The 26,274-nt window shown below is 34.5% G+C and overlaps 1 protein-coding gene across 3 annotated transcripts in view; it reads right to left on the minus strand.

Annotated features, from left to right (window-relative positions):
* Window positions 1-26,274, minus strand: part of Vrk1 (VRK serine/threonine kinase 1) — a 79,473-nt gene that overhangs the window by 22,454 nt on the left and 30,745 nt on the right. For all 3 annotated transcript variants that reach the window (XM_046440511.2, XM_058577722.1, XM_046440512.2), the window contains 8 exons: window positions 22,274-22,439; window positions 17,181-17,236; window positions 7,887-7,956; window positions 6,943-7,030; window positions 3,490-3,598; window positions 3,253-3,345; window positions 1,022-1,154; window positions 138-258 (listed from right to left, as the gene is read on the minus strand). In XM_046440511.2, the coding sequence (XP_046296467.1) occupies window positions 138-258; window positions 1,022-1,154; window positions 3,253-3,345; window positions 3,490-3,598; window positions 6,943-7,030; window positions 7,887-7,956; window positions 17,181-17,236; window positions 22,274-22,433 (830 nt within the window). In that variant the 5' untranslated portion in view covers window positions 22,434-22,439. The remainder of the gene's footprint in view (window positions 1-137; window positions 259-1,021; window positions 1,155-3,252; window positions 3,346-3,489; window positions 3,599-6,942; window positions 7,031-7,886; window positions 7,957-17,180; window positions 17,237-22,273; window positions 22,440-26,274) is intronic.

The following is a 26,274-nucleotide window of genomic DNA, read 5'->3' on the forward strand; positions in this document are numbered from 1 at the left end:
TTCCTGTTCAATAAGTACTTTCTTACTTCCAGATTAGTATCATTTAAAACTACAGTTCCTATTGAGAGATTCTGACCAAAAAGAACATTTGCCCTATCATGCTTCCACCCCCCAAAATAACTCAATTTGTTCTTTACCTAATTTTGGAATCTCTAACATAGTTAGGATCTTTCAAATTATCCTCCCAGGGGAGTTGGCCACTAAGCCACTGAATCATGCAATAACCAAGTATTTCCAAATCACCACGTCTTGATGGCGCTACAAACACAAAAGAAGAAAATTAAGCATAATAAAATAACTTTTATTTCAAATATATGTGTGTCTATATACACCTATATTATGTACTATATATGTATATATAATATGTATTATATAAAAGCATATATATTACATATACATATATATAGTACATATATACATATACGCATAATACATATAGTGCAATAAGGTAAAAGAAGTATTACTGATAAACCCTAGGATTTCAAACTAAGTCTATACATGGAGGAAATAAACTATAAAACCATGACACATTTACTATTGTCTTTGGAAAGCCTGAAGATACTAAAACTGTTAAGAACTGGGTGTTTGAGACTCTCCAGTGTTCGACATAGAAAATATAAATGACTGCAGAAGAAATAAGCTTAATCGGTGACAAAATAAAAGCTACCTGTTCTAATATTGTAGCTGAATAAGAAACTTACAGACATTAGAAAAGAAAACAAACAAATATTTCAATTAAAGCTATTTAAAACCAAAAAGAAATCTTCACTGGAATGAAATGAACTACCTTGCCACTGCAACATTCTCAGACATCTTGGAAGGATAGGACATGAGAGGGAAGAGAATGCATGAGGGCCATGTTATATAACTGTAGGAGTCTAACCTCTGCCGTCTTTCCCCATCCCATTCTGCCTCTTTAATTCTTATCTCCCTGTTTATATTTATGCATAATTAAGACTCATGTAGGAATTCTGTTGAAAACATTAGCAGCATATTTCTCATTCAAATACCGAGGACATACCCACGCCATTGTGTGCATCAATGCTGGTGAATTCAAGAGTGCCATCATGACATCTTTTGGGGTCCTCTTTGTATTCTTTATGAACTCCTTCTGGACAGTACCGATAAGCAAGGCCATAATCTACCAAGTAAACCTATAAATTTCCAAGTACCAAGACAAATTAAAGCCAAAATCATTGTAACTATACTTCTTTGCTGTACAGAAATAAAATACTTTATTTGAGGGTGCATTCACCTACAAGGACAAACTACAGCACCACAAACAGGTTAGAAGCAAAATGTACACAATAATAAATATTCAATTCCGAAAGGCTTTCAAAAAAAAAAAAAAAACAAACAAACTTTTTTACTTATTTTTTGCAGTTCTGAGTACCAAATCCAGGTCCTTGTGCATGCTAGGCAAGTTACTCTGCCATGGAGCCACACATCCAGCCCAAGATTTTTTTTTTTTTTTTAATAAAAATGTTAAATGATATGTCGCCATGGTCCAAAGTATTAATTGACTTTGTATACTTTTTAAAGTATGTACTAAACTTGTAACCAATCTTGTCTCCTCAATTTACCAACTCTTATAAATCTTAAAACAAAATTGAGCACAAAGTCAATCATCAATACATGTGGCAACACAACTAGCACTTCCCACAAAGAAAAGCACACAGAGCATAAGACTGCTAACAGAACAGATAGATACAAGTTATCTTCTATTCCTATTACTTCACTTATAAAATAATCAAATATGAATTTACTTCATAAAAATGGTTCAAGGATCCTAATAAAGATCATTAAGAACTTTTAGATAAGGCCTTTATCGGCATTTAAATACTGTATATTAAAGCAAGTCTTCATAATCTAAGTTAAATCTGAATAATACATACACACATATCTGGGGGCAGATACATGTGGATCTGAGTAGCACACAAGACTGCATATTTGGCTGTCTTCTATCCTATAGCCATATATCACATCTCTAATTCTGGGTAACTATTACAAATATATGCATGCAGGCAAAACAGGAAACTGAAGTAAAAAATACAAAGATAGATCTAATACTGAAAGAAGAATCTCTGAAAGATAACAGAGCTACAAAATATTTCCACATAAACAAAAGCAGCATGCTTTAGCCAAGTGCAAACTAATGTAAGTTGCATTTTTATCATATTATACAAGTCCACACCACTTTAATTAATGGAATCCTTACTGCTCTGGTTCTTGGCTATTTTATTTTCAAGAGAGAAGCATCTTAAATGAGATGGCTAGAAAGAGTTGGACTAATTCTGAGACTGCTTTTAAGATTTGTGAGTCAAACTATAGCAACTTTCTTCTGTTAAGCGACCCTTATGCCCACCACCACTGATGTGGGAGTGGAGGGGAGCAAACATACAAGATAATGGTAAAAAGGAGAGCCAAAGCAAAAAGCAAAATGAAGCAAGAGGGAATTAAAACAAGGTTTGAAAGAAAAAAAGAATGACATAAAATACTAACAAATGATTGCAATAATCAAAGTACCCAACATATTTAGAATGTTTAAATCTTCTATGTATATCAAGCTAAGAAATGAGAATTATGGCCCAACTATGAGTGTCAACTAAAGCTTACTTTTATCAAAATTATGGAAGATACAAGAAAATTATATAGATTCCTCTACTCCAACTAAACTGATCCCCCAAAAAAGGTATAATAACATTAGCTTTTCTCCTTGCCTTAAACAGTAAAATATCACAAAGAGAATGTAATAAACTAAAAAACGCACATTTGAATTCCAAACACTAAGGGTATACAAATTTAGACAGCTCAGATATTTCTGTAAACCAATTGATTTGAATAATCAACATGTTAAAGACCAAATTTTCCAAGTAACAGAACACTTACATTTGATGGATTTCTTGAACAAAGGAAATAAAAAAAGTGACAAAGCAGACAGGCAAACATAATTCATTGGTGTACTATATAATTTTAAGCTTCCACCCCCAAACAGCTATTTGAAATTCATTTTGTATCACAAGTACTTCTTCTGAATATTATTTAGGGCAAAATAGCCAACTTGATCAAGTGCCAACAAATTGCATCAAAAATGTAGAATGTTAACTAGATAAAAGTGTCAAGAAGAAATATTATTATTACCTTTTTAACTTCAAAAAGTAAAACTTCTGCATGGGTTCAAGAGTTCAAAGCAACCATATTTGTTTTCAAATAATACATTTTAAACAGAAGAAACTAAAGTTCCAAAGCTACCTGGTCAGGATTCTTGTAGCTCAGAAGAAGATTTGAGGCCTTAATATCTCCATGTACATACTCATGCTCATGAATATATTCCAGAATATCCAGCTATGGAAAATATCATACAAAATAAATTAATGCAGTACCTAACACAACCAGCAGAGGACCAAACTTCAATACACAGTTAATACAGCCTTTGCTTTATTAAAAAAATGATTTTTTTAAAAAACATGAAGAATGTAGCTCACATACAATTCTTAAGCTTAGCTTCAAGACCGTTTTCCGAGAAAATCTTTTGGCATTTGCTTCATATATTTTCTGAAGGTCACTCCCAAAGCGATCCATTATCATAAACCTGTAACTGAAGTCAAACAAGAAAAGTCAATGAAGAAAATATAACTCAGGAAAACCATACTTTGCACTGAGAACTCTGCTTTCAAAGTAATTTTTTTCAAGGAAATATAGAGTAAGACAGTAGTCTAAAAATGAAACAAAGAAATATACACAAACATTTGAAATATTTCTCTCAACCAGAAATCTCAAAAAAAGTCAGTGCTTTCCTACCTTGCCCTTTACTTGTACAAGGGCTCTCTTCCTGGTCTCAACTAGTTAGAAGAGATAATATTTAATTTAAGATAATGCCCACAAAGAGAATCCACCAGATTCATCTACAGCAAAAATAAAACAAAATAATAAAAGCACTAATTATTCTCATAGTTAGTATGAATTTATGTTTCTAGATAACAGCTTCATTCTTTTGACTATTTTCTCTATTTTTAAGGTACATTTCAGCAGCACTAATAATCTATACCATGATCATCAACAGATGCTATAATAGATACATAAAATGTCTAAATGGTATAAACGGATGATACATTAAAAACTTATTGGCTGAGATTTACAGAAGAAGAAATATCCAGGAAAAATATGACGATTTTTAGTTTTGCAAAAAACCAATCATGTCACCTTGGGCAAGTAACATTACTTCCTTAGGCCACAACTTCTACAGACATAAAATGAAGTATTGAAAACTCACCCTTTCTAAGGTCTGTTATAGCTTTCCAATTCTAAGATTCAGTATGTACTGAAAAACATTATTGCTTTGCAGAAGCTTTCCAATTTCTAACTTGTCTAGTTAAATCATTCAAAAAAATAAATCAATAAAAACCAAGACCACACTCAAAATGTATCCAGCTATCTTCCAATAGGGTAGGATTACGAATCATCATCCTCCCAAGAGCAAGCATACGCTGGATGCCTGGAGTGAGCACAGCACTGCTCTGAGCACTTCAGCCTGGCCCCATCCATAAGGCAGATACTCTGATCACCCCATCTGTCCTCCAGCAGTTAACCACTATATCCACAGTACAAAATAAACAGCACTAGAAGACAAAAATCCCACTTAAATGTTGTAGGCTTCTATATTAGAAATACAACATGAATTTAAAAGGGAAGGAAGAGCTAACTAACATTAAAAGACAACACACCAAATTTACAAAAAAAAAAAAAAATCAGGATTCTCTCCATTTTTGAACTGGAAGAGAATTAAAGATCTTCTTGTCTATATATCTTTTAATAAACAAAATAATATAGGGAGTCAAGTAATACATCCAAAGTCATACAATTAATTAGTGGCAACAAGGTATTCATTCCTGTAAGATTTCCTGGTATCCTGAAATAATAGAGGGAACAGTGATTTTGACTTTCTGATTTCTTTTGTATAACAGGGTTTGAAAAGTTGAGATGACACCAGGACACATGTACATTTTTGCTTTAACAAATAAGTGATGGGTGTAATTATTATAATAACATATGCATAACAAAAATACAAACTTCTGCTGACAGTCTGAAAGAGGGTTAAAACACAATTACTTGATGCAACATAGGATCTATTAACAAATCATATCAAATAGGTCTTTGTCTTTATCCACAGATCACCCCATCACTATTCCAAACAATCCCTAATCTCACCATTTCTAAATTATAAATATCAACTGAAGCATGATTCTAGAAAGACAATTCTATCTATCATAGAGTAGTAAAATAAAGGTTATTTCTGAAGAACTCCTTTAAAGTAAAACCTTTCATGTACTTTCTTCTGGGGAGTTGGATGTGACAATTCAAGTAATGGGAAAATATAGATCAGTATAAATGATTTCATAATGATAGCAGCTACGTTTTTACAATCTTAACACTGTTCTAAGCTCTGTGTGTGTATTAATTTAAATAAGCTACAGGGAAAAGTGATGATTTTTGGCAGGAGAGGTGGTTAGAAGAATAACCTTACTATTTTTTTTAAACTGTTGATAGACCTATAATAGTTATTTTTAAGAGCTTCCACCTAAGAAGTAAATCAAAACCTCATCCATGATTTTAGGCACGAGTCATGTACTCAGTTTATAAAACAAACAGGCTGAGGTAAGGTGTCCCATCCCCCACCCCCGCACACACCACTTGTGAACAGTGAGCTAACACAGGCAGAAATGTGTCTGGTTCCAGTCCCCACACTCTGGCACTTCTGAAGTTCTCTTCCGGCGTCCTTGCCACAGCTTACACCAGCCTATGACCCACCGTGTCTCTCTGGCTCTGGTCACCTCAAAGCAAACTTGTTCCATCAAAACCACAGGTAATGTTACATGTGATATCAGGGAGTTCCCATACTCCCCAGAAACAGATGATTGTCAAGAGCTGCCCCTGCTCTATCTTTTCTAATGGCACCAATTTGGTCTGGGCATCTGCCCTCCTCCACACAACCATGTGTTGCACCAAGTCAATACCTGTGACCACCTTGCCCCTCCCAGTGCCTAGTGAGAGAGAGCACTAACAAAAGCCTGACAAGAAAATGTAAGAGGAATTCTGCCACAGGACTCCAGGGAAGGTTTCTAGAAAAGGGAAACTCAGGAGATGATGGTATCATTTTCTGCCATTGGGTCTGTGTCTAGAAGTGGGACATCCACCCTGAGGCCATACAATGGAGAACTACAGCCAAGATGAGGCAAAATAGGAAGACAAGATACCTGGGCCCTGGGTGATTAAGATGGCTGAGTCAAAGTTTTCCTTTCCTTGTAACTAAGAGCATTCTAACCAATATACCCAGTTCCAATCATTCATATGAATATTTAAAAGGCACCAATTATACAAAGTATTAGGAGTTTTCTCCAACTCAACTATTCCAACAACATTCTATTCTCTCAATTCCTAAAATATCTTGAGACAAAGTCACAATTTAGCATTTAACTGTTCTTGAAATGTTTCATGCATTTTGTTTTCTCTCATCAACTAAACTAAAGCCTTCATAAAGAATAAGACTCTAATTTCCCATGGTCATCGATAATATATCCAACATGAAATACCAAATGGAATCCTAAGGGCTCTCTTTTGCCCCAAGAATGTAGTGGTATGCATGTGTTTATTTCAAAGGGAGGGAAATGCAGGGCCCTTTGGGCTTTGTTCCCTTTGTCAGGCTTCAGCTAATTGATATTGCTCCATAGAAGTAGTTAAATTAGAGAGGCACACCCTTTCTAACAGAGTATCAGTCTGCTGCTATGTAAAGCAGAAGGTAGAGATAACAGCTTATTCTTCTTATTCGCTGACACACTCTTACCTACTGACATTGTTGGATGCTCAATACATAATTCTTGACTAAACCAAATGGATAGGAAATGCTCAAAAGAGGGAAAAGAAAAACAAACCATGCATTTTTACCTTTTTCCATTTTTATCATGTAGGCCAGATCCCCAATACTTAGGAACACCAAGGTACTTCATTTTATGTGTACGAACCCATTTCTGAACTGTAAGTTAAAACAGAGGCTTGTGATTACAACTACTATAAACATAATAATTTTTTTTAATCACTAAAAAAGTAGGATGTACTTACACAAGACTTCATCTTTATTCATAAAAGTACAGTATAACCAAAAACAAAAAGTACAAAGCATTTTTATTAGCCTACAAAATTGTTACCTAAATTGCTTTTAAAGTGAAAAACCTGCAAAAAGCATTTTTTTAAAAGCCACTGTACTTCAGTTGCATTTCAACTCTGGCTATGTTTACTTGTTTCCACAGGACAACATGCCCTCTAGCCCAATCTGTAAGTTTGGTTTTCTTCCCTCAGTCATTAGATCTCTTCCTCAATCAGCAAACACAAATCTAGGAGATACGGTAGCTTCGTTCCTATTGTAAGTTTTGGATTCTTAGAGGGGAGGTGTTAAGACAGAAGGAAGCAGAGCAGCTGGAAGAAGTTCTGCTCTTGACTCAGACACTCTCTGTTCTATCTCATCAATTATGCAACCCCCCAGGTTATGCTCTACAGAATTTAGAAAAATACTCAAAAAGATTTGGAGATTCTTGAGTCTAACTCACAGATTAGAGTTACTGCTAAATTTTTTAACAATATTCCCTAAATCATACTTTATCTTTGTTCTATTTTTTTATCTTTATTCTATATATCATCAGTAAAATCTTATAACAAACCTATTAAGAAATCCGAATCATTTCATACAAGTCTCATTTAAATGAAATTTATTTATAAAGCAAAAATAATCAAGGGTCAAAAGATGTAATGCTCTAGTCTTAGATGACACAAAATAACCTAAAATGGGATTGGTCATTTAAAAAGTATTAATATATGTATATTGTATTTCTTACTTTGCTCTGGTTTAGCAGCTCGCTGGTAAAATTTCAATTCAGTAAAAAGAGGTCCATTGTCACTAGGTTCCTTAAAATATAAGACTTAATTAGTACCAGTACTAGTTAAAATTATTGAGTTATTTACAGTGAACTTTCAACACAGACTAATAAATTAATTTCTTTCAAAACACTGTAATTCTCATACTTAGATTTATAACTATTTAAAGATTAAGCCCAACTATTTAAGAATCTTTTCGATACTCTCAGAATAGTCCATAACTTATATATCTCTCAAGTTCCATTTTCAAAACCAATAAAATATACAAAACCAGATACACAGCTCAGTCTTTGCAGAAGTTTAAGAAAAACGTTTAAACTAATTTTCATCTTTATTAAGCTTTCCCTTAAGCAAAGACCAGCAACCATGTTAACTGTATCACCAAGGGGCTACAAGATATTTCTGAGATTTAATAAAATCTCAATACCTGATTTAACCAATTAATGGCAAACTCCCACTCTTCTGCTGTTTCTCATCACAGTTTGTTCCAGTATATCAGAACTAGAAGAAACAGACCTTAGCATTCTGGAGCTCCAAAGCAAGCGAGCACTGTCCACTGAACTGTATACTTTCCTTTCTGACACTGATTCCCATTATTTTCCAAACCAAGGAGCCCTACAACTTATTTCCCATATAATAATTTAATGTCTAAAAGAAAATGGGGCTTAGTGACAATTTTCCACCAACTTACTGAACTGCATTCATTTCATATTTTAAGGGACATCAACAAATAAAATTACTATCAAAGAGGCATACATTCACAAAAAGATATTCTGAACAACAAGAAATAATAGCTGGTAAGGAGTTTTGCCTTGTTAAATAAATATGGAAAGGTGAAAAACAGAATTTTATGGACTTCTTAAATTGTGAATTTTTATTCATTTAGTATTTACTTAGTGTTTGATATTTTCTTATTTATTATCTATCTTATTTATTGAGAATTGGGGAAAAGTTTAAAAGCAGTGAAACCTTCAAATAAGGAAGTAAACATTTCCAAATTAATTTGAGAGTTGCTCTTCTTTAGGAGGTATAAAGAAAATTATTTTGGATGGAATAGCTGCATAGCTGAAGTTTAAGGTTCAACAGAGCAGTAAGAGACCTCATAAATGAGGCCCATCATCTTAACTGACAGAAAACTTGTGAAAATATATACAACTGTTTTTTTCCCCCACTCAAAAACCCTCAACTGACACAGAAGTTCATTTTGCTCCATGAGATTTAAATAAAACCACACTTATACATACAGTGTCTTATCCTGGATTTTTGTAATTCAAAAAATAGAAATCCCTAGTTAAAGTACTTACAGGAAGACTGCCAATCTAGAGTCAAGCAATACCAGTTATGAATGAGTATAACAGCAAAGGGGCAACCTGTGTAACACTTGGATCAGGACCTAAAAATAAGCTTTCCTCTTCTGTCAAGGTAAGTATACTTGCCAGCCCAGCCTTGGAAGAGTGGTTCACATGGGCTTGGCATGGCATCAACTCCTTAGAAACATATCAACATATTGAACCAATCAACATATTGAAGTTCGAGGATACAATCCCTAAATTGCCTACTCAGCACCTCAAATTTTTCCATAACCTGTGCCCCCTTCTCTAGCAGTAATGGTAGCTGAGAGACATGTATGAATGTTGCAAGGCAATGACGGAGTAAGAGTCACAGAATCAGTGTAAGAAATAAAGAAAAGGAAATAAAGAGAAGGAATTTTGGTTAACTTTTAGAATTGTTCAATAATATAATTCAGGTTTGTAAGGGGTTTTCCTAAGACAAATCCTGGCTTATTACCATCAGTATAAAATTTTTGATTTATTCAGTTTCAACCTATGTCATATCAACTTTAATTTTCAAGTTTTCCTTCAGGCAATAATTTATTAAACTTATAATAATGAGAATCAACCATATAAATCAGGCCATTATAATGAAAGCCCCACTACAATGAAGGCTCTTTGAGCTCATTTCATACTTTTTTCTAATCCAATAAGCTTCCATTATAACAAAATAAAGGAGCTACTTCCTTGGCACTGCATTCTAGCCAAAGCTAGCTATTTCTGTTGGAGAAAATACCTTAACTCATAACTAAAATTTTATTAACATATTTCAAATCTAAAATACTTTGCCAACTCTATAATAGCCAAGATTTAGAAAAGAAATTGGGACTGACATTTTAACTAGAATATCACTAAACGTTTCTTTAAGACTTCTAAGTGTCAAAATGAAGATGACAACAGAAAAAAAATTAAAATGTGATATATTTCAATGGCACCATCTAAAATGAACTGGCTGCCATTTAAAAATTAAGCTGTACAAAGTTTCTTCTTCCTACCAAAAAATTATGACATATGAATTGAAAATTCAGGTCACTTCTCATAACGTCAGCAAGGAAAATCAAACATCAGTCTGCAAACTTCTTTCTAAGCAGATTTCTATCAGTTCACACTGGTAAAAGACTGTGATACAATTAACTATTATGTTACATGATCCAAAAACCTAATCTCCACCTCCAGTTCTGCTACTGGCATGAGCACAAAGGGTGAGTACAATTCAAAAAACTAATTTCTTGTTGTCTTTGTTAGCAAAAAAGAAAAGAAAAAGAGAATTTCTTTTTTTGCATTATCCAATTTATTATCAATCTGCCATTTCTCTCTGCCCATTTACTTTCCTGAAACAAAATAGAATATACGTTATCTAGAAGCAAAGAATACAAACTTCTATCCTTGGTGATTCAACATCACCATGTCACAGCTGTTTTCACAAGTCATGGATGAAGGCCCAAAATACAACAGATCTTCACTGGATAGAAGGGAGAACATTATTTCCAGCATGTGCCTAAACATCTACCTTAAATATATATGTCTTCGCTTCACTCCAATAACAAATACGAAAAATGTGTACATTAACTACTTAGAGTTCTTTTCACGAGCAGATACATCAGCAGTAACAAGTCTTCTACATTAAGGTGGAAACCCACAACAGAAGCACAGGGTACCCTACCTGCAAGCCCCTACTTGCCTAGAAAATGATCAAAAAACAAGAATAAAAATGTGGGTGCAAACATGATTACACTTAAAATAATTCAGGTGTTCTGTGTGCCAGATTCAATAGTGGTTCTCAACTTTGATGCACAAAAGAATCACATGGGAGCTTTACTAAAAATACCAATAACCAAACCCTCCAATCAGAGATTCTGATTATACTGTAAAACCAGGATTGCAAACCACTGTTTAACATACTATCACATTAAGTCTAACTTCAAAATAAAAATCAATTTCCCTTTATTTCTTAAATGACATTTGTAAGAATTTTCTCAAGACAAAATACATGCTTTTTTTTGAAATGTGAAAACATTTTGATATATTTTCTTCATATACAGTCATTTTATAAAACAATTTTTATATTATATAGTACATGCAAACAGAGTTTTGAATCCTACTGTTTAGTAATCATTAAATTTTCCCAGTTAAGTACTCATTCTCTGAAAAGATGAACTTTGGGATAGAGTGTGGCTGAGTATTAGAACACTTGCCTGGCATGTATGACAGTCCTGGGTTCTGTCCCTAACATTACCAAAAAAGAACAACAAACAGAAAACATGATCTTTAACAGTCCCTAATATCAGAATGAAAATTTCTCAATAAATATTCTGACTTTAATACTAGAAAGACTTGATACTCATTATATTGTCTATATTTAATGATTCATTTCAACTTTGAATACTATAAAGCTACAAGAAGGTCAATTATGAATGCGCCTATTTGAAAGAAAAGTGAATGGCATCAAGAAGTTTAGAGTAGGGCTGGGGAAATGGATTCAGTGGTTAAGCACCTCTGGGTTCAATCCCTGGTACAAAAAAAAAAGTTGAGACTAAATGAACAGAAAGAACAGTTAAAAAGGTGGTAGAAAAATTAAGGTTAAAAATAAATAAAATAAGCTTTTAAGGACTGTATACAAAAAAAGAAAGTAAAATAAGGCCCTCATTAGCAAATAACTTAAAATCTAGTTAGGGAAATAAACACATTAAAAAAATCTAAAAACAACTAGTGGTATAAGAAGGATATCACAAGCTTGGCATGGTGGCACACGATTTGATCCCAGTGGCTAGGGAGGCTGAGATAACAGGATCTCGTTCAAAGCCAGCCTCAGCAAAAGCGAGGTGCTAAGCACCTCAGTGAGATCCTGTCTCTTAATAAAATACAAAATAGGGCTGGGGATGTGGCTCAGTGGTCAGGTGCCCCTGAGTTCAATCCCTAGTCCCCTTCCACCTTTAAAAGAAGAAGGATATCACAGGTGATATTGTAAAATAAATGTTAATACAATGAGTGATATAAGAGTTTAAAGGAGTTCTGAAAATTCGAGTATCAGGAGAAAAAGAAGCAAATAGCTATTACTAAATTTCCCTTTTAAAGGGAAAAAAAAATCAATAACACTGCTTCAGTTATCAATTCTTTCAGGATTTCAAACTACAACACTGAAAAAGTTATTAAAATATTAAATACAAAAGAAGAATCAACTGAATATTTATTACTGTCCTCATTACAAAGAGAAAGCAATAAGGGTCAATGGAAACAGAACTAAATGAGAAGACAGGAGACGCAAAGAACTAAAATAGGTTTGATAACAGCCTTATAAAGACATGTAATTTGTTCCTCTCCAGTACAAAGAAAATATGTTCTCTATCCATTCTTCCCCTTAACCATATAAATTTAAGAGGGAGTAAAAGTAAAATTACACTGAATAACAACAATATTTATTTTCTGAAGAGCAGGGTATTGGCGATTTAACACAGGGATGTTTTACCACTGAGTTATATCCCTACATTCCTCATTTTTATTTTGAGATAGGGTCTCACTAAATTGTTTAGGGCCCTGCTAAATTGCTGAGGCTGGCCCTGAACTTGGAATCCTCCTGCCTCAGCCCCCCAAACCACTAGGATTACAGGCATGTGCTACCACACCTGGCAACTACTGAAATAATTCAAATTATTCATAATAAATGTAATTCTAAGATAAACATAACAAAATCTCAGGTAACTGCAGAAGAAAAAAAAAAAAAAAAAAAAAAACCACGTTTATATTCTACTTCCTTCTAAGAGACAGAGACCATTTCACAAATAAACCAGCCAAGAGGGTCCAAGGTAACCAGATCATTTGAACCTCATGACTATGAGAAGTCATAAGAGGGCTTATTTCTCACAGTGAAAACCTTTAGAAGATCCTATGAAGAAATTAATCTTGCCCATAGATTTAATATCTTAATTTGCTGTGTCAAAGACAAATGTAGATAATATTCTGCAATTCCATGCAAATGATCCCATTTAATGTTAACATTTTTAGTTCCTTGGACTCAGCAGCAAGCTGAATCATTCAAAAAGAAATGTTATTCCAAAGTGAGAAAGAAGAAAACTCTAAAATGAAAGAGCATCAAGAAAGGGGAAATGGTAGGAAAACAAAGCACTGACACTTAACTTTAATCATTTCACCTGTTTCTGGGCACAAGGGAGAAATAAGCAGGACCCAATTAGCCTCCCACTATAAACAAAAACAAATACAGGAAATCACCAGTTTCAGAAATTAGACAAAAAGTAGTTCAGGACCATGACCTCTAAAAGACAGAAGTGGAGTATGCTCCATGCCAACCTTAGTTTTTTTTTCTTGGAGGCACTTAGAATAAAAAGGAGACCAAAGCCCACTCACGTGGTCCTAATTCCCAAGCCCAGCTATGAGATTAGAGAACTCTAAATTTACGCCTTGATCCACTTTGAGTTGAATTTTGTGCAGGGTAAGAGACAGGTTCAATTTCATTCTACTAAATATGGAAGAGCAAAAAATAAAATCAATAATCAATAAATGGGATGGTATCAAACTAAAAGCTTCCGCACAGCAAAGGAAACAATCAAGGACATGAAGAGACATAAAGAGAGAGCCTACAGAATGGGAGAAAATCTTTACCACTAGCACCTCAAACAGAGCATAAATCTCTAGGATATACAAATAACTCAAAAAACTTAACACCAAAAAATAAATAAATAAATAACTCAATCAATAAATGAGCAAAGAAATTGAACAGGCACTTAACAGAAGAAATACAAATGGTCAAAAAAATATGAAAAAACGTTCAACATCTCTAGCAATTAGAGAAATGCAAATCAAAACTACACTGAGGGCTTCGGTTGTGGCTCAGCAGTAGAGCGCTCGCCTAGCATGTGCAGGGCGCTGGGTTCGATCCTCAGCACCACATAAAAATAAAATAAAGGTATTGTGTCCAACTACAACTAAAACAAAACATAAAAAAAAAAAAAAAACTACACTGAGATTCCATTTGACCCCAGTAAGAATGACAATTATCAAGAATACAAGTAACAATAAACACTGGGAGAATGTGGAGGGAAAAGGATACCAATTTGCTGATGGGACTGCAAATTGGTTCAACCACTCTGGAAAGCAGTTTGGAAATTACTCAGAAATCTTGGAATGGAAACACCATTTGACCCAGTTATTCCACTCCTCAGTATATAACCAAAGAATTTAAAATCCACATACTACAATGGTGCAGCCTCATCAGTGTTTATAGCAGCTCAATTCACAATAGCCAAGCTATGGAACCAATATATATATACACAACGCAATATTACTCAGCCATAAACAAGAATGAAATGATGGCATTTGCCAGTAAATGGATGGAACTGGAGACTATCATGCTAAGTGAAATAAGCCAACCCCCCCAATCCAAAGGACAAATGTTCTCTTTGCTATGTAGATGCTAACCCACAATAAGGGAGGGGAAGATTAGCCATTCATTGGACCAATCAAAGAGGAATGAAGAGAAGGAAGGAGGCATGACAACAGGAAAGATAGTAGAATGAATTGAACATATCTTTCCTATCCTCATATATAAATACATGACCAATGTAAGTCCACATCATGTACAACCAGAATAATGGGATCCTAACTGGAACAAGTTACGCTTATTCTCTGTATGTATAACACTTCAAAATATACTGTCATGTAAAAAAAAATTATAAAAAAAAAGAGAAAATTCTAAATTTAGAAATACTGGGGGGAAATTTAAAGACTAGTATCTCTTATGAAAAAAGACACAAAAATCCTTAACAAAATATTATCAAAGCAATTTCAGCAATAGGTAAAAAGCATAATACAATTTGACTGGGCAGGGTATGTGTTAAAAATGCAAAGTTAATTCTACACTCAATTATCATCAATGTAATTGCCATATTAACAGAATAAAGGAGAAAATTGTATGATCCATCTCAAAAGATGCAAAAAAAACAATCAGAAAACGAACGAGCAAACTGGGGGAAAATATTTACAAAACATGTTCTACAGGACTTATATCCAGAATAACTTTCTTTTTATTCAATTTAAAAAAAGCAAAAACAACCCAGCTACTAAAAAAAAATGTAAAGGAAGCATGGGAAAAGAATGGAGAAAGCACTCCATACACAAAAAATACATATGGATGGCTATTAAGTAAAATGAAAAGTCCTCAAAAATATTAGTCATGAAGTAAATGCAAATTGAAGCCAAAATGAGACATGGATGCACATCCACTATAATGGCTAAAACCCAAGCCAACCTGACAAGGACAATACTAAACTAGAGAGACTGAACAATCAGAATCCTCATGCATTACTGATAGATGTGCAAAATGGCACACTCACTTTGGAAATCTGTCAAATACCATTATAAATCTGAACATGTGATCCCTATAAACCAGTAATTCAAATTCTAAGAATTTATACAAGAGAAATAAAACTATATCTATAAAAACACTTGTACAAGTGTATTTATAGAAGCTTATTCATAGTAATCCAAAGCTGGAATCAACCCAATTGTGTATCAACAAAAAAATAAAAGGGAATGAATGACTGATACACCAACAATATATGTGACCTTTAAAATATTATACTAAGCACAAGCGGTATATATTGCATAATTCCATTTATGTAACACTCAGAATAGGAATAACTAAACCATGGCAAAAAATCTCAGACAAGTCCTTGCCTCAAAGAGTTTTGGGAAGCAGAGATTTAACTGGCAAAGGACATGAGGAATCTTTTTGCAGGGGTGGACATGTTAATAGGATTAAGAGTTAAACAGTTACACACACATTTCCAGAAATCTTTGAACTATTTTATATCCACATATTTCCCTGTAAAAATTATAACTCAATTAAAAATATATATTAAAAAATCACTTAAACAATTCCGTTCCAAAAAAACTGGGTGAAACAAAAACTGAGTGAAACAAAACGAAAAACTTTCAAGTAATTCTAACTCATGAGTTGTGAAGCCTTTAGGAAAAACAGGGAGTTATATATTAATTTCCCCAAATAACACATTCTGCTGACTCTTATGTTTAACAAAAACATGTTTTTCACATGTATCAAAGAATTCTGGGGGTCAGGCACAGAAGCTGAGGTTCCTGGAGGCTCCAGAGGCTGAGGCCCTATGCAACTCGGTAAAACCCTGTCTCTAAATAAAATACAAAACAGGGATGGGGATGTGTGTGGCTCAGTGGTCGAGTGCCCCTGAGTTCAACTGCTGGTACCAGAGGGAAAAAAAACACCCTGGGGGAGGGGACATACAAACATTGGTAAGTAAAAAGGTGGATAATTGATTAAAAAAAAAAAAAAGTCATCTTTTTAGTTCATAAATTTACAAATTGACCTGGTTATTCATAGTGTGCTTATTATGTAAGATGAGATGTTGTCAATCCTTACACACTAATTTTGACATTAGCATATCAGAGAAAGGCCATCAATCATAAATAATTTAATTTACTGAGCTGAACAAGGAAGGGAAGAAAATCAGGAATAAGTCAAAAGAAAAAATATTAACCAAGTGGAAGTCTAGAAATAAATGCAAAATATAATAAAATTACATTAAATCAGTAATGTAAATATTAAATGCATCTCACCTAATCCAAACAGATAAAATGAAAAGACTGAGCTGAATATTTTTACTCCACAGCTGCATATTTCTACACTTTTATTCACTTAACCCCAAATACCAGTACCACTCTAATTCAAAACAGGCCAGAAGGACTTCTTGGGTACAAGTTACTTCAAATTGTAAAGCTTCTTTTGTTTCTCATAAAATATTTACAAAACATTATTTAAAATGTAATACATTATGGTTTAATTAATTATACTTATCAAAAAGGATGTTTTACAAAATAAATATTATGTTAACTTCAGTTAAGCAAAGAAAAATATTAGCTGAAACATTTTCTTACCACTTTCACCACACAGGGTGCATCACTGCCAACCGATTTTGAAGAATTTCTATCAGCTGTTTAAGAAAATTAAATAATAATCAGAACAAGTAACATTATTATAAATATTATACCAATATTTAGATCTATATATCTGTAACCCCTTGAAAGAGTAAGTTTCAGTTCCCATATGTGTTTCAGGATATTATCACAGCACATTTCCTCAATTTTAGGACTGTTCCATGTTTTAACATGTCTGAAACTAGAACGCATCTTACAAACTCTGGTTTCTAGAATTTGATCAATTTAATTGCAGGAAACTCCAAGTTTACGTTAAATATTTCTTTAACTCAAAAGTATTCATGGCCTTTGACATTCTAACATGCGTTGTGAATTCCCTGAAGAATAACTGATATAATTTTTAAATTTTAATAAACTATGAAATCTGTTTATAAGGAACATCTGAAAGGTATGAAAATAGGGAACTGAAGTTCAAAAACTCCTAATTTGGGAAAAACTCATCCAGATCAATACTTAAGGATGTACCGGAAGTTTTAACTGCCATCCAAAATAATTTTAACATAACTGTCTTTTTATTTCATGCAAATAAAGAAGCACTGTTTTCTTAGAATACTGAGTTATAACATTGCCCATATTCTCACTATTTACCAAATACCTCTTAAATGCCAGTTTCTAGAAAATAGGGATTTAGAAAAGACACAGATAACAAATAAGTATGTTTGATGGCAGTAGGTACCAGGGGAAAAATTAAGCCAGCAAGGAAGGGAGGCAGAGTTACAGTGTAGGAAGAGGCCTTGTGGACAGCACTACTCAAGCACTGATCTCAAGGGATTGAGGAAGTGAGCCAAGAGTACAGAGGGAAAAAAACTCCAGGCATACCGGCACAAAGGACTAGATGTGGGAGCATGCTGGACAAGTTTGTAACTGGGAGAGAAGAAGTTAAGGAGGAGAAAAGTGACAGGAGACATCAGAAAAGCAGCAGGGTTTAACAGGTAACATCAAGGTTTTGAGAAGGGGACTGGCAAGATCAGACTCATTTTGGTGAACAGGGGGCAAAAGCAGAATCTGGCAGATCAATGAGCAAGAAGTAATAGTACTCCAAGGGAGAAAAGAGTGACCTTGAACCAGCGTAGAAAACAAGGGAAGGTGTTGATAATTGGTCAGACTGACCTCACATTCAAAAGAGAGCCAACAGGATTCATTGATGGATTGAAGGTAAAGGTTTAAGAGAGAAAAATTGAGGTATAGATGCCTCCATGATTTTGGCCTAAGCACTGGAAAGAGGAAGTCGCTAATATGGAGAAAACTGCAGAAGGAACTAATTCTTTGGAGTATCTTAAGCTGCAAATGTTTATTATACATCCAAGTTCAGATGGATGTTAAAAGGCAGTTGGATATTTAAATCTTGAGTTCAGTAGAACAGCCTAAGTAGGGAAAATATATTTGAGAGTTATCAACACAGATACACTATTTATATAAAGCTCTGAGACTGGAAGAGATCCCCTAGGGAATGAGTGTAGAAAGAGGAAAGAAGGAATTCTAGGACTGAACCCTAAGGCACTCTCACATTAGAAGCTGATGAGATGAAGAGGAACAGGCAATGGAAACCAAGAAAGTACAAATCAGCTGGGAAGCAGCAGTGTTTAGAAGGGCTGAAGCTAAAATACTTCAGACTAAAGAAGAAAGACCAACTGATAAAAATGGCTAATATGGGCAGATGAAGAGGTTGAGCTCCTTGAGGAACAGCCCCAGGGAATGTCACTTGGATATTAAATTAGTAATAAAGCAGGTTCAGATTTTTTAACAGAATATTAAAATGAAGATAGCATCCCAATAATACTAGATAATTCAGATGAGGAAAGGTGGGAAGGAACGCAAGCTCAATAATTCACTCAAACAGTACAAAGTGCAAAATATGCCAGGCACAAGGAAAATAAGAGCTGTCCTCGTCAAGAAGTACCTGTTTATTCTGGAATTTAAAAAAGTAATTTCAAGGCATGTGGAAACTATTAAGCAAGGGTAAACACAAGGGGAACATAAACATATAGTACCTGTTCTACACTTAGCTCTGAGGAGCAAGGAGCATCATATAAAGTTTTCAATGAGATATGTGCATTTCCATGTTTCTCTGAAGCATTATATACAGTTGCCAAGACATAGAAACAACCTAAATGTCCATCAAGGGGAAGAATAGATAAATATGTGGCATATAACAGACAACAGTGTTATGATTTGGATTTTTAAGTGTCCCCAAGGGTTCATCTGTTAAAGGCTTGGTCACTAGCTGATGGGGCTTATTAGGAGCTAGTGGAACCTTTCAGGAGGTGGGTCCTAGTGGAGGAAATGGGTTATCCAGCACATGTCCTTGAAGGAGCTATTGGGACCCTGGTCCTGTCCTCTCTCTGCTTTCTTTCCATCATGAGGTGAGCAGCTTGGCCCTGCCACATGCTCCATGCCATGACATTATCACATTGGCAATTTTATTTTAATTATATGTTGAAATGATTTCTGTTGGATGTACTGGTTAAACAAAATAAATCAGTAAGTTAAAAAAAAAAAGGCAGCAGCAGCATATTCACAGATGAGAGACAAAGGGCAGACTGATGGCTGAAGCATAGATTTGAGGAAACAAAAGGGGTGAAAACAAACATATATAGGGTCCTGTATGCCATTCTTTAAAAAAAAAAAAAAAAAAAAGCCTGGCTCTTTGAGGGCACTGAAGATCACTGAAGAGATTTAAACAGAATGATCAAATGATCTGTTTGGCATATTAGGCCACTCAGGCCACACTGTGAACAATGGGATGCAAGGAGGCCAGGACTAGATGAGAAGAAAGAATCTCTGGTTCAGTGTGAATCCAGAACAGACAAGATAATGGCCTAACCTAGGGTACTGGCAGGAAAGAAGGAGAGAAACAGATGGATGTGAGAAGTCACAGTTAAAGCAATAGGAGTAGATAAGGTACTAGAAAAATTAATGAGGGAATATTCAAGAACATCTTCCCAGTATCTAGCTTAACAGGTTTCATTTATTCAGACAATCCTCTCCTAATCATGACATGATCAGAAAATAAAATATGATATAAATTTAAGACATGTCTATGGGACATCCATCTAGGGACCTGTTGTAGGCCACTGGCCATGGGCCTGAATATAGGAGATCAAGCCCTAGGTTATAGATGAAAGATATGGAAATCAAAAATAAAGAGAAGTAACAAAAGCCATGAAATCTAATAAGATCAGTCTGAGAGAATACACAGAGGGATAAGTGAGACAAGGAAGGAGAGCTGAAGAACATATGAGTACTTAAAAAGAAGACTAAGCACAGCCAGAAGAAGAAAACAAGGGGGGAAGGTATAGTGTACCATGAAGACAATGGTGGAAGCATTTTTTTTGCGGGGGGGGGGGGAAAGAAAGATATACAGTATCGAATGCTACAGGGGGGAAAAAAAAAAATCAATGAAATTTCCAAGGCAATCTATTAATTTCATGAATAGACACTGAAAATGATCTTGAATAAGGTGTTTCAATGTATAAGTGTGTACAAAGAGATGAACTAGAGGCAGCCATATTCAAGCAAATCCATTCTTTTTAAATTGGTCAACCCAGGTTTACAAAAGCAAAGTTTTACCACATAGTGATATAAAACCATTGATGTTAAAAAATAACACTAGATAGCACCTGTTAATAATACATACAAACAAAACATTTAACACACATGCAGAGCAAGTCTCAAATTTGCAAAAGGTTATAAATTAAAGCAAGTTAATAGAAAAAGGGTCTACTTGTTTAGAGACAAGTTGCCATTAACAAGTCATAAATCCACATATCCTGCAGTAGAGACAACTTACATATAACCTACCCATTTCTCCTAAACCACTTGGCTAATATAGCTACTACTTTTTCAGGGTTTATGAAGATTTTCCCCTGAAGTCAAATACAGCCTAATTCAGTGGAATGGGTATGACTCTAAACAAGATCAAGGAATCAATACCTATTTTCCCAAAGAAAAGTTTCCCCTGCCTATATGAGTCTTATACAATGTATAAGATATAGAAAAACACCAATTTTGAAGCTATGTTTTATGAAGACAGGCCAAGAGACTGCAGCTGACTAAGTGAAGCCTACTGATGGCAGAGGAAGTTAAGGTAGGACCTCTCTTGAGTAAGAGTAGCTGCTATTTTACCTGTGCTGTGGTTCTCAAACTTCAAACACACTGCTGGGCCCTCTCCTACAGTGTTGAATGCACAGGTCTGGAGTAGGGCCTAAGAATTTGCAGTTCTAACAAGTTTCCAGGTGATTCTCATCTATGCTACACTATTAGCTTGAAAGAAAAAAAAAGGTTCCATGACTAAAAGTACAATTTCATAAACTGCCATGGAGAAATTAATAAACAGTTAAATAACTAAATTGAGATGAGGTGGGATAACAACAACAATTGGAAAATTTAAAGAGGAATACCAAAAGCTAATACAAAATGTTTTGTTAATACAACCCCTACTAATATTCTTGGTGAAGCAGAAAGCTTTACAAATACTCAGGTAAAATATTTTTTAAATCAATAATTTAACCTACAGAATTTCTAAGTTCTAAATGTATCTCCAAAAATTTCAACGTAAGTATGTTAATTAGTGGTACATTTGATCAAGCCCAATATGCAGTTTCCAGGTCATTCTCCTAATTCCATTACACTGATTATTTGGGTTGTGCAGAAAGGAGAGGAAAAATCCACACCTGTAAAAGACATGTACAATCTGTCAAAGAGAGAATAAATTCTAGTTGGGTAGAAATGGGGGAGAAAAGAAGTACATAGATTTGAGTCTCAAGACATTAAAATTGTATAAAATACCTTAAAAATCTAAAGCCATAGTGCACACTAGTGATAGTATGACATATATGTTATCCTTTTTCCACTCTGATTAAATGAGCAATCTTCTACTCCTGTGTCAGAGATGCATTTTTGCTTAATCATACAATATTAAGTTGACTGCAGATTATTAGGAACATCCAATAATAGCTCATAAATGAGAAACCATTTTGATAAGAAAGCACATAAATCTTTGGATTGATGATTAGAAGTAGTCATACACTTACCAAGATATATACAGCCAAAGCCACCTTGGCCAATGGGTAATCCTAGTTTCCATTCCTTTTTTGACATGTCAGTTATTATCTCTCCAGCTGCAAATTGTTCTGCAAGACGTCTCTTTGCAGGGCCCTGTCTTACAGCCTGAGCTGCTTTCACACGAGGCATTTTTCACTGTAAGACAGAACAAAGCAACACTCATAATTATAATCTCAGTAGTGTTCAAAACATTTTTCCTAAAGGAAAGCTTCTGTGCAAAGAGGTTGTTCGAATTCCTACTTATCCCAACACTTAAGTTAAGGACATCTGCTAATTCTGATTTATAATGGCTGAAATTCAATTTCATTATCTCTTAGCTTGGATAGGAGACTATAAATAAAATGATCTATGAAATTACTTTCAAGGAAAATATTTAGTTTTAAGTTTCAATTACATATCATCTACAATCAAAATGCTATTTTTAAAAAATCGTTCCATGAAGTTGAGGGGGAAAGGTGCACCAAATAGAATGCACACATTATAGCAATGCCATGAGTAGTTTATAAAGGTTAACACTGATGTGACAGGTACACAATACTATTGTATTATGAAAACAAAATACAATTAAATACAACAGGCCCTTAGGAGAGCACTTAGGACACTAGATTAGATGCTTTAAGTAGATCTCATTCATTCTCAAAAGTCTGAAGACCACAATATCACCTCCATTTAACAGAGGAGGGAATTTAGGCTCAAAGTTAACCCTGAGCCTGGTGGTTGCAGCAGCACAGCTGTTAATTCTCCTTGAATTCCCCCCAACAGCAGACAGGACAACATAAAAGCAAAACTCCAAACCCACGGATAACAAAACGGGGGGCAATATCTCTATCTCCAAAAACCCAGAATTTGAGCTGGTAAGACAAACCAGGCTGGACTACACAACTCTCCAAAGTAACCAGCCAGGCTCCACCCAAGCTAAAGAGAAAACGCTGAGGATACAATCCAAAGTAGCATCACGAGGATAATACAAGGTTCTAATAAAGTGCATCTGGGTACTAGCCCCCACATTTTAGAAGACTACACAAAAACAAATAGAGAGGGACCTCTAGAAATAATTCAAAGTCCAACTAAAACTAACTGTACATAAAGAAAACTACTTGTATACAAATCTCAGCAACTGAAAAGAATCAAGGTCTAGTCCCACACAAAATTCATATTAAGGGGAAAAAAGAACAAAGAAAATATCCCTTCAGAAAAACACTTCTTCCCAGAAAATTAAAAGCTATAAATGTTTCAAAACAAGGTAAATAAAAATTATATACAAAGATTAACAAAAATCATCATTAGAAAAACTCATAAATTAAGTGGCAGAAAAAAAGTAATTAAAAATAAAAGGAACTAGGTGTACAGCTCAGTGGCAGAACCTAAGGTTCGACCCCCTACACAAAAAAAGAAAAAGAAAAATAGATTCAGAAATGAAGACTAAATTAGAAGGCAAGTAGGCTGAAAAGAAAAATAGGCTTAAGAGAAACAGAAAGCGAAAAGGAAAAAAACAAAAATTCAGAAAGGGCAAAAAAGATGAGAAAGTGTTTTTTTTGGTTTGGTTGGGTAGTGCTGGGGATGGACTCCAGAGGTGCTCCACCTCTCATCTACATCTCCAGCCCCTTTATTTATTTATTTGTTTGTTTCTTTAGTTTTGAAACAGGCTCTAAGTTGCCAAGGCTGGGTTCAAACTTGGGGTGCTCCTGCTTCTGCTTCCTGAATAGCTGAAATTACAGGTGTATGCCACAATATCCAGCCAATGAAAATGTTTCATGTGAAAAATCACGAATTCATAAAACAAAGAAAACCAATACATATAATAGGGAAAATCAAAGTACAAATATTGTGAAGTGTTACTAACAGGGAAAAAGGTAACAAGAATCTACTACAGACCAAGTCTCAGATATCCAAAAGCACTAAGGAAACATCAATAGCACTGCACACTAAATTAATAAATATGCATACATATACAAGTGTAGAACTGAAATGAAAAAAGGGTTACAAAGGAGAGAATGGAGTACATAAAATGGGCATATATCCAAACAATGCAGACATATTCCAACTATAAAAAGTGGGAGAATATATATATAAAAGCAGCAACTTTCCAGTAATCATACTGTAGTGATACTTGCTTTTGTAAACTAAAGCTATTGTGTCCATATATGTGGAATGATGCAAATAAGTAAAATAACCCCTCACTAATCCTTTCAGTTATCCAAGGATGAACAAGGTTTGAAAATATTAAATTGAAAATTCCAGAAATAAACAATTCATCCATTTTAAACTGCATGCCTTTCTGAGTAGCATGATGAAATCTTGAGTTATACCACTCTGCTCAGACCTACACGTTTCATCTTTTTGTCCACTGTGTCCGTGCTGCATACCCTCAGCTCCCATTAGTCATAGCAGTCATCTTGGTTATCACCACTGACTGTCACAATAATGCAATGCTTTTGTCCAAGCAAAAAAGGTGAGCAGTAGTAGCCTAAGACCACATCATAATGTCCAAGTCACTTCATCTCATCAGATAGGCACCACAAGAAGAATAAGTGTAGTACAATAATGTTTTGAGAAAGAGACACACATAGCTTATTAAGGTATAATTATAATTCTGCCACTGTTATAATTTTTATTGGCTTTTATTTTGTTCATTTATTTATATGCAATGCTGAGAATCAAACCCAGTGCCTCACACATGCCAGGCAAGCATTCTACCACTGAGCCACAGTCCCAGCTCCATAACTGTGGGGTTTTTTTAATATTTATTTTTTATTTATTTATTTTTATGTGGTGCTGAGGATTGAACCCAGGGCCTTGCATGTGCAAGGCGATCACTCTACCACTGAGCCGCAACCCCAGCCCCTTCATAACTGTTTTATATTAATAGTTATTGGTGTTAATCTCTTACTCTAAATTTTAAGACATTTATAAATTTTCGACAGGTATGTATATAAAAGAAAATACATAGTATACGCAGTATATCTGCGGTTTCAGGCATCCACTGGGGATCTTGGAATGATTTCCCCTGTGAATAAAGGGAGACTACTGTAATAAGTAACATTCTTATTCTATTATCCTTGGTGTCTTTAAAAATCACAATTCAAATTTGGAAGAAAGGAGATATAAATGAGAAAAAAGGAGAAGTACATTAAAAATGCTGTATTGAAAATACATTTAGGGCTGGGGATGTGGCTCAAGTGGTAGCACGCTCGCCTGGCATGTGTGCAGCCCGGGTTCGATCCTCAGCACCACATACAAACAAGGATGTTGTGTCCGCCGAAAACTAAAAATAAATAAATATTTTTAAAATTCTAAAAAAAGAAAATACATTTAATTTATAAGACAGTTCACCTTTTACAAAAAGTACACACATACTTATGTATACGAAACTTTGTACTCCCTATCCCTATTCACAAAAAAGTTTAGATATAATGAGCATCCCAGAAAGAACAAACATCCTGGTGGTGAACTGTAAAGAAAACTGTTTCCATTAGAAGAAACTAGGTTTCTTTAATAATTGATTCCAGTTCTGGAGCGGAAAATCTCTAAGAGAAGCTTAGGACATCTTGTAATACTAAATGGCAAGAAAGTTATCAAAAACCACCAGGGTTTATATAAAATAGTCTAAGGAGCCAGTTTCAAAGATAGTCCAACTAAGGGGAAAATTTGAGTCAGTAAAAATAATAATCACAATGCATTCAAACACATAAAATGGATATATCCAAGAGTTCACAAAAGAAATCCTAATGAATAAATTTTAAGAGAATAACAGGAAACCAATTCATTATAAAAACTGGCAAAGAGAGAAAAATCAAGGTTTTATTCTCTTTCATGCATGAATTGTACCACTGGGTAAGCAAATAGAAGATGAAGAGAAATTTCTCTTTAATAAATATTTCAGCTAATAAAAAAGAATGGTTTTAGATTAGTACCATTTTCCCCAATTCCATCTCCTAATGAATTAATGGATCCGGGCAATAAGCACTGG

This window comes from Marmota monax, unplaced genomic scaffold (assembly GCF_021218885.2).
Source record: "Marmota monax isolate L192 unplaced genomic scaffold, Marmota_monax_Labrador192_F-V1.1 WCK01_AAM20220418_F8-fsc00017, whole genome shotgun sequence".
NCBI classification, from domain to species: Eukaryota; Metazoa; Chordata; class Mammalia; order Rodentia; family Sciuridae; genus Marmota; species Marmota monax.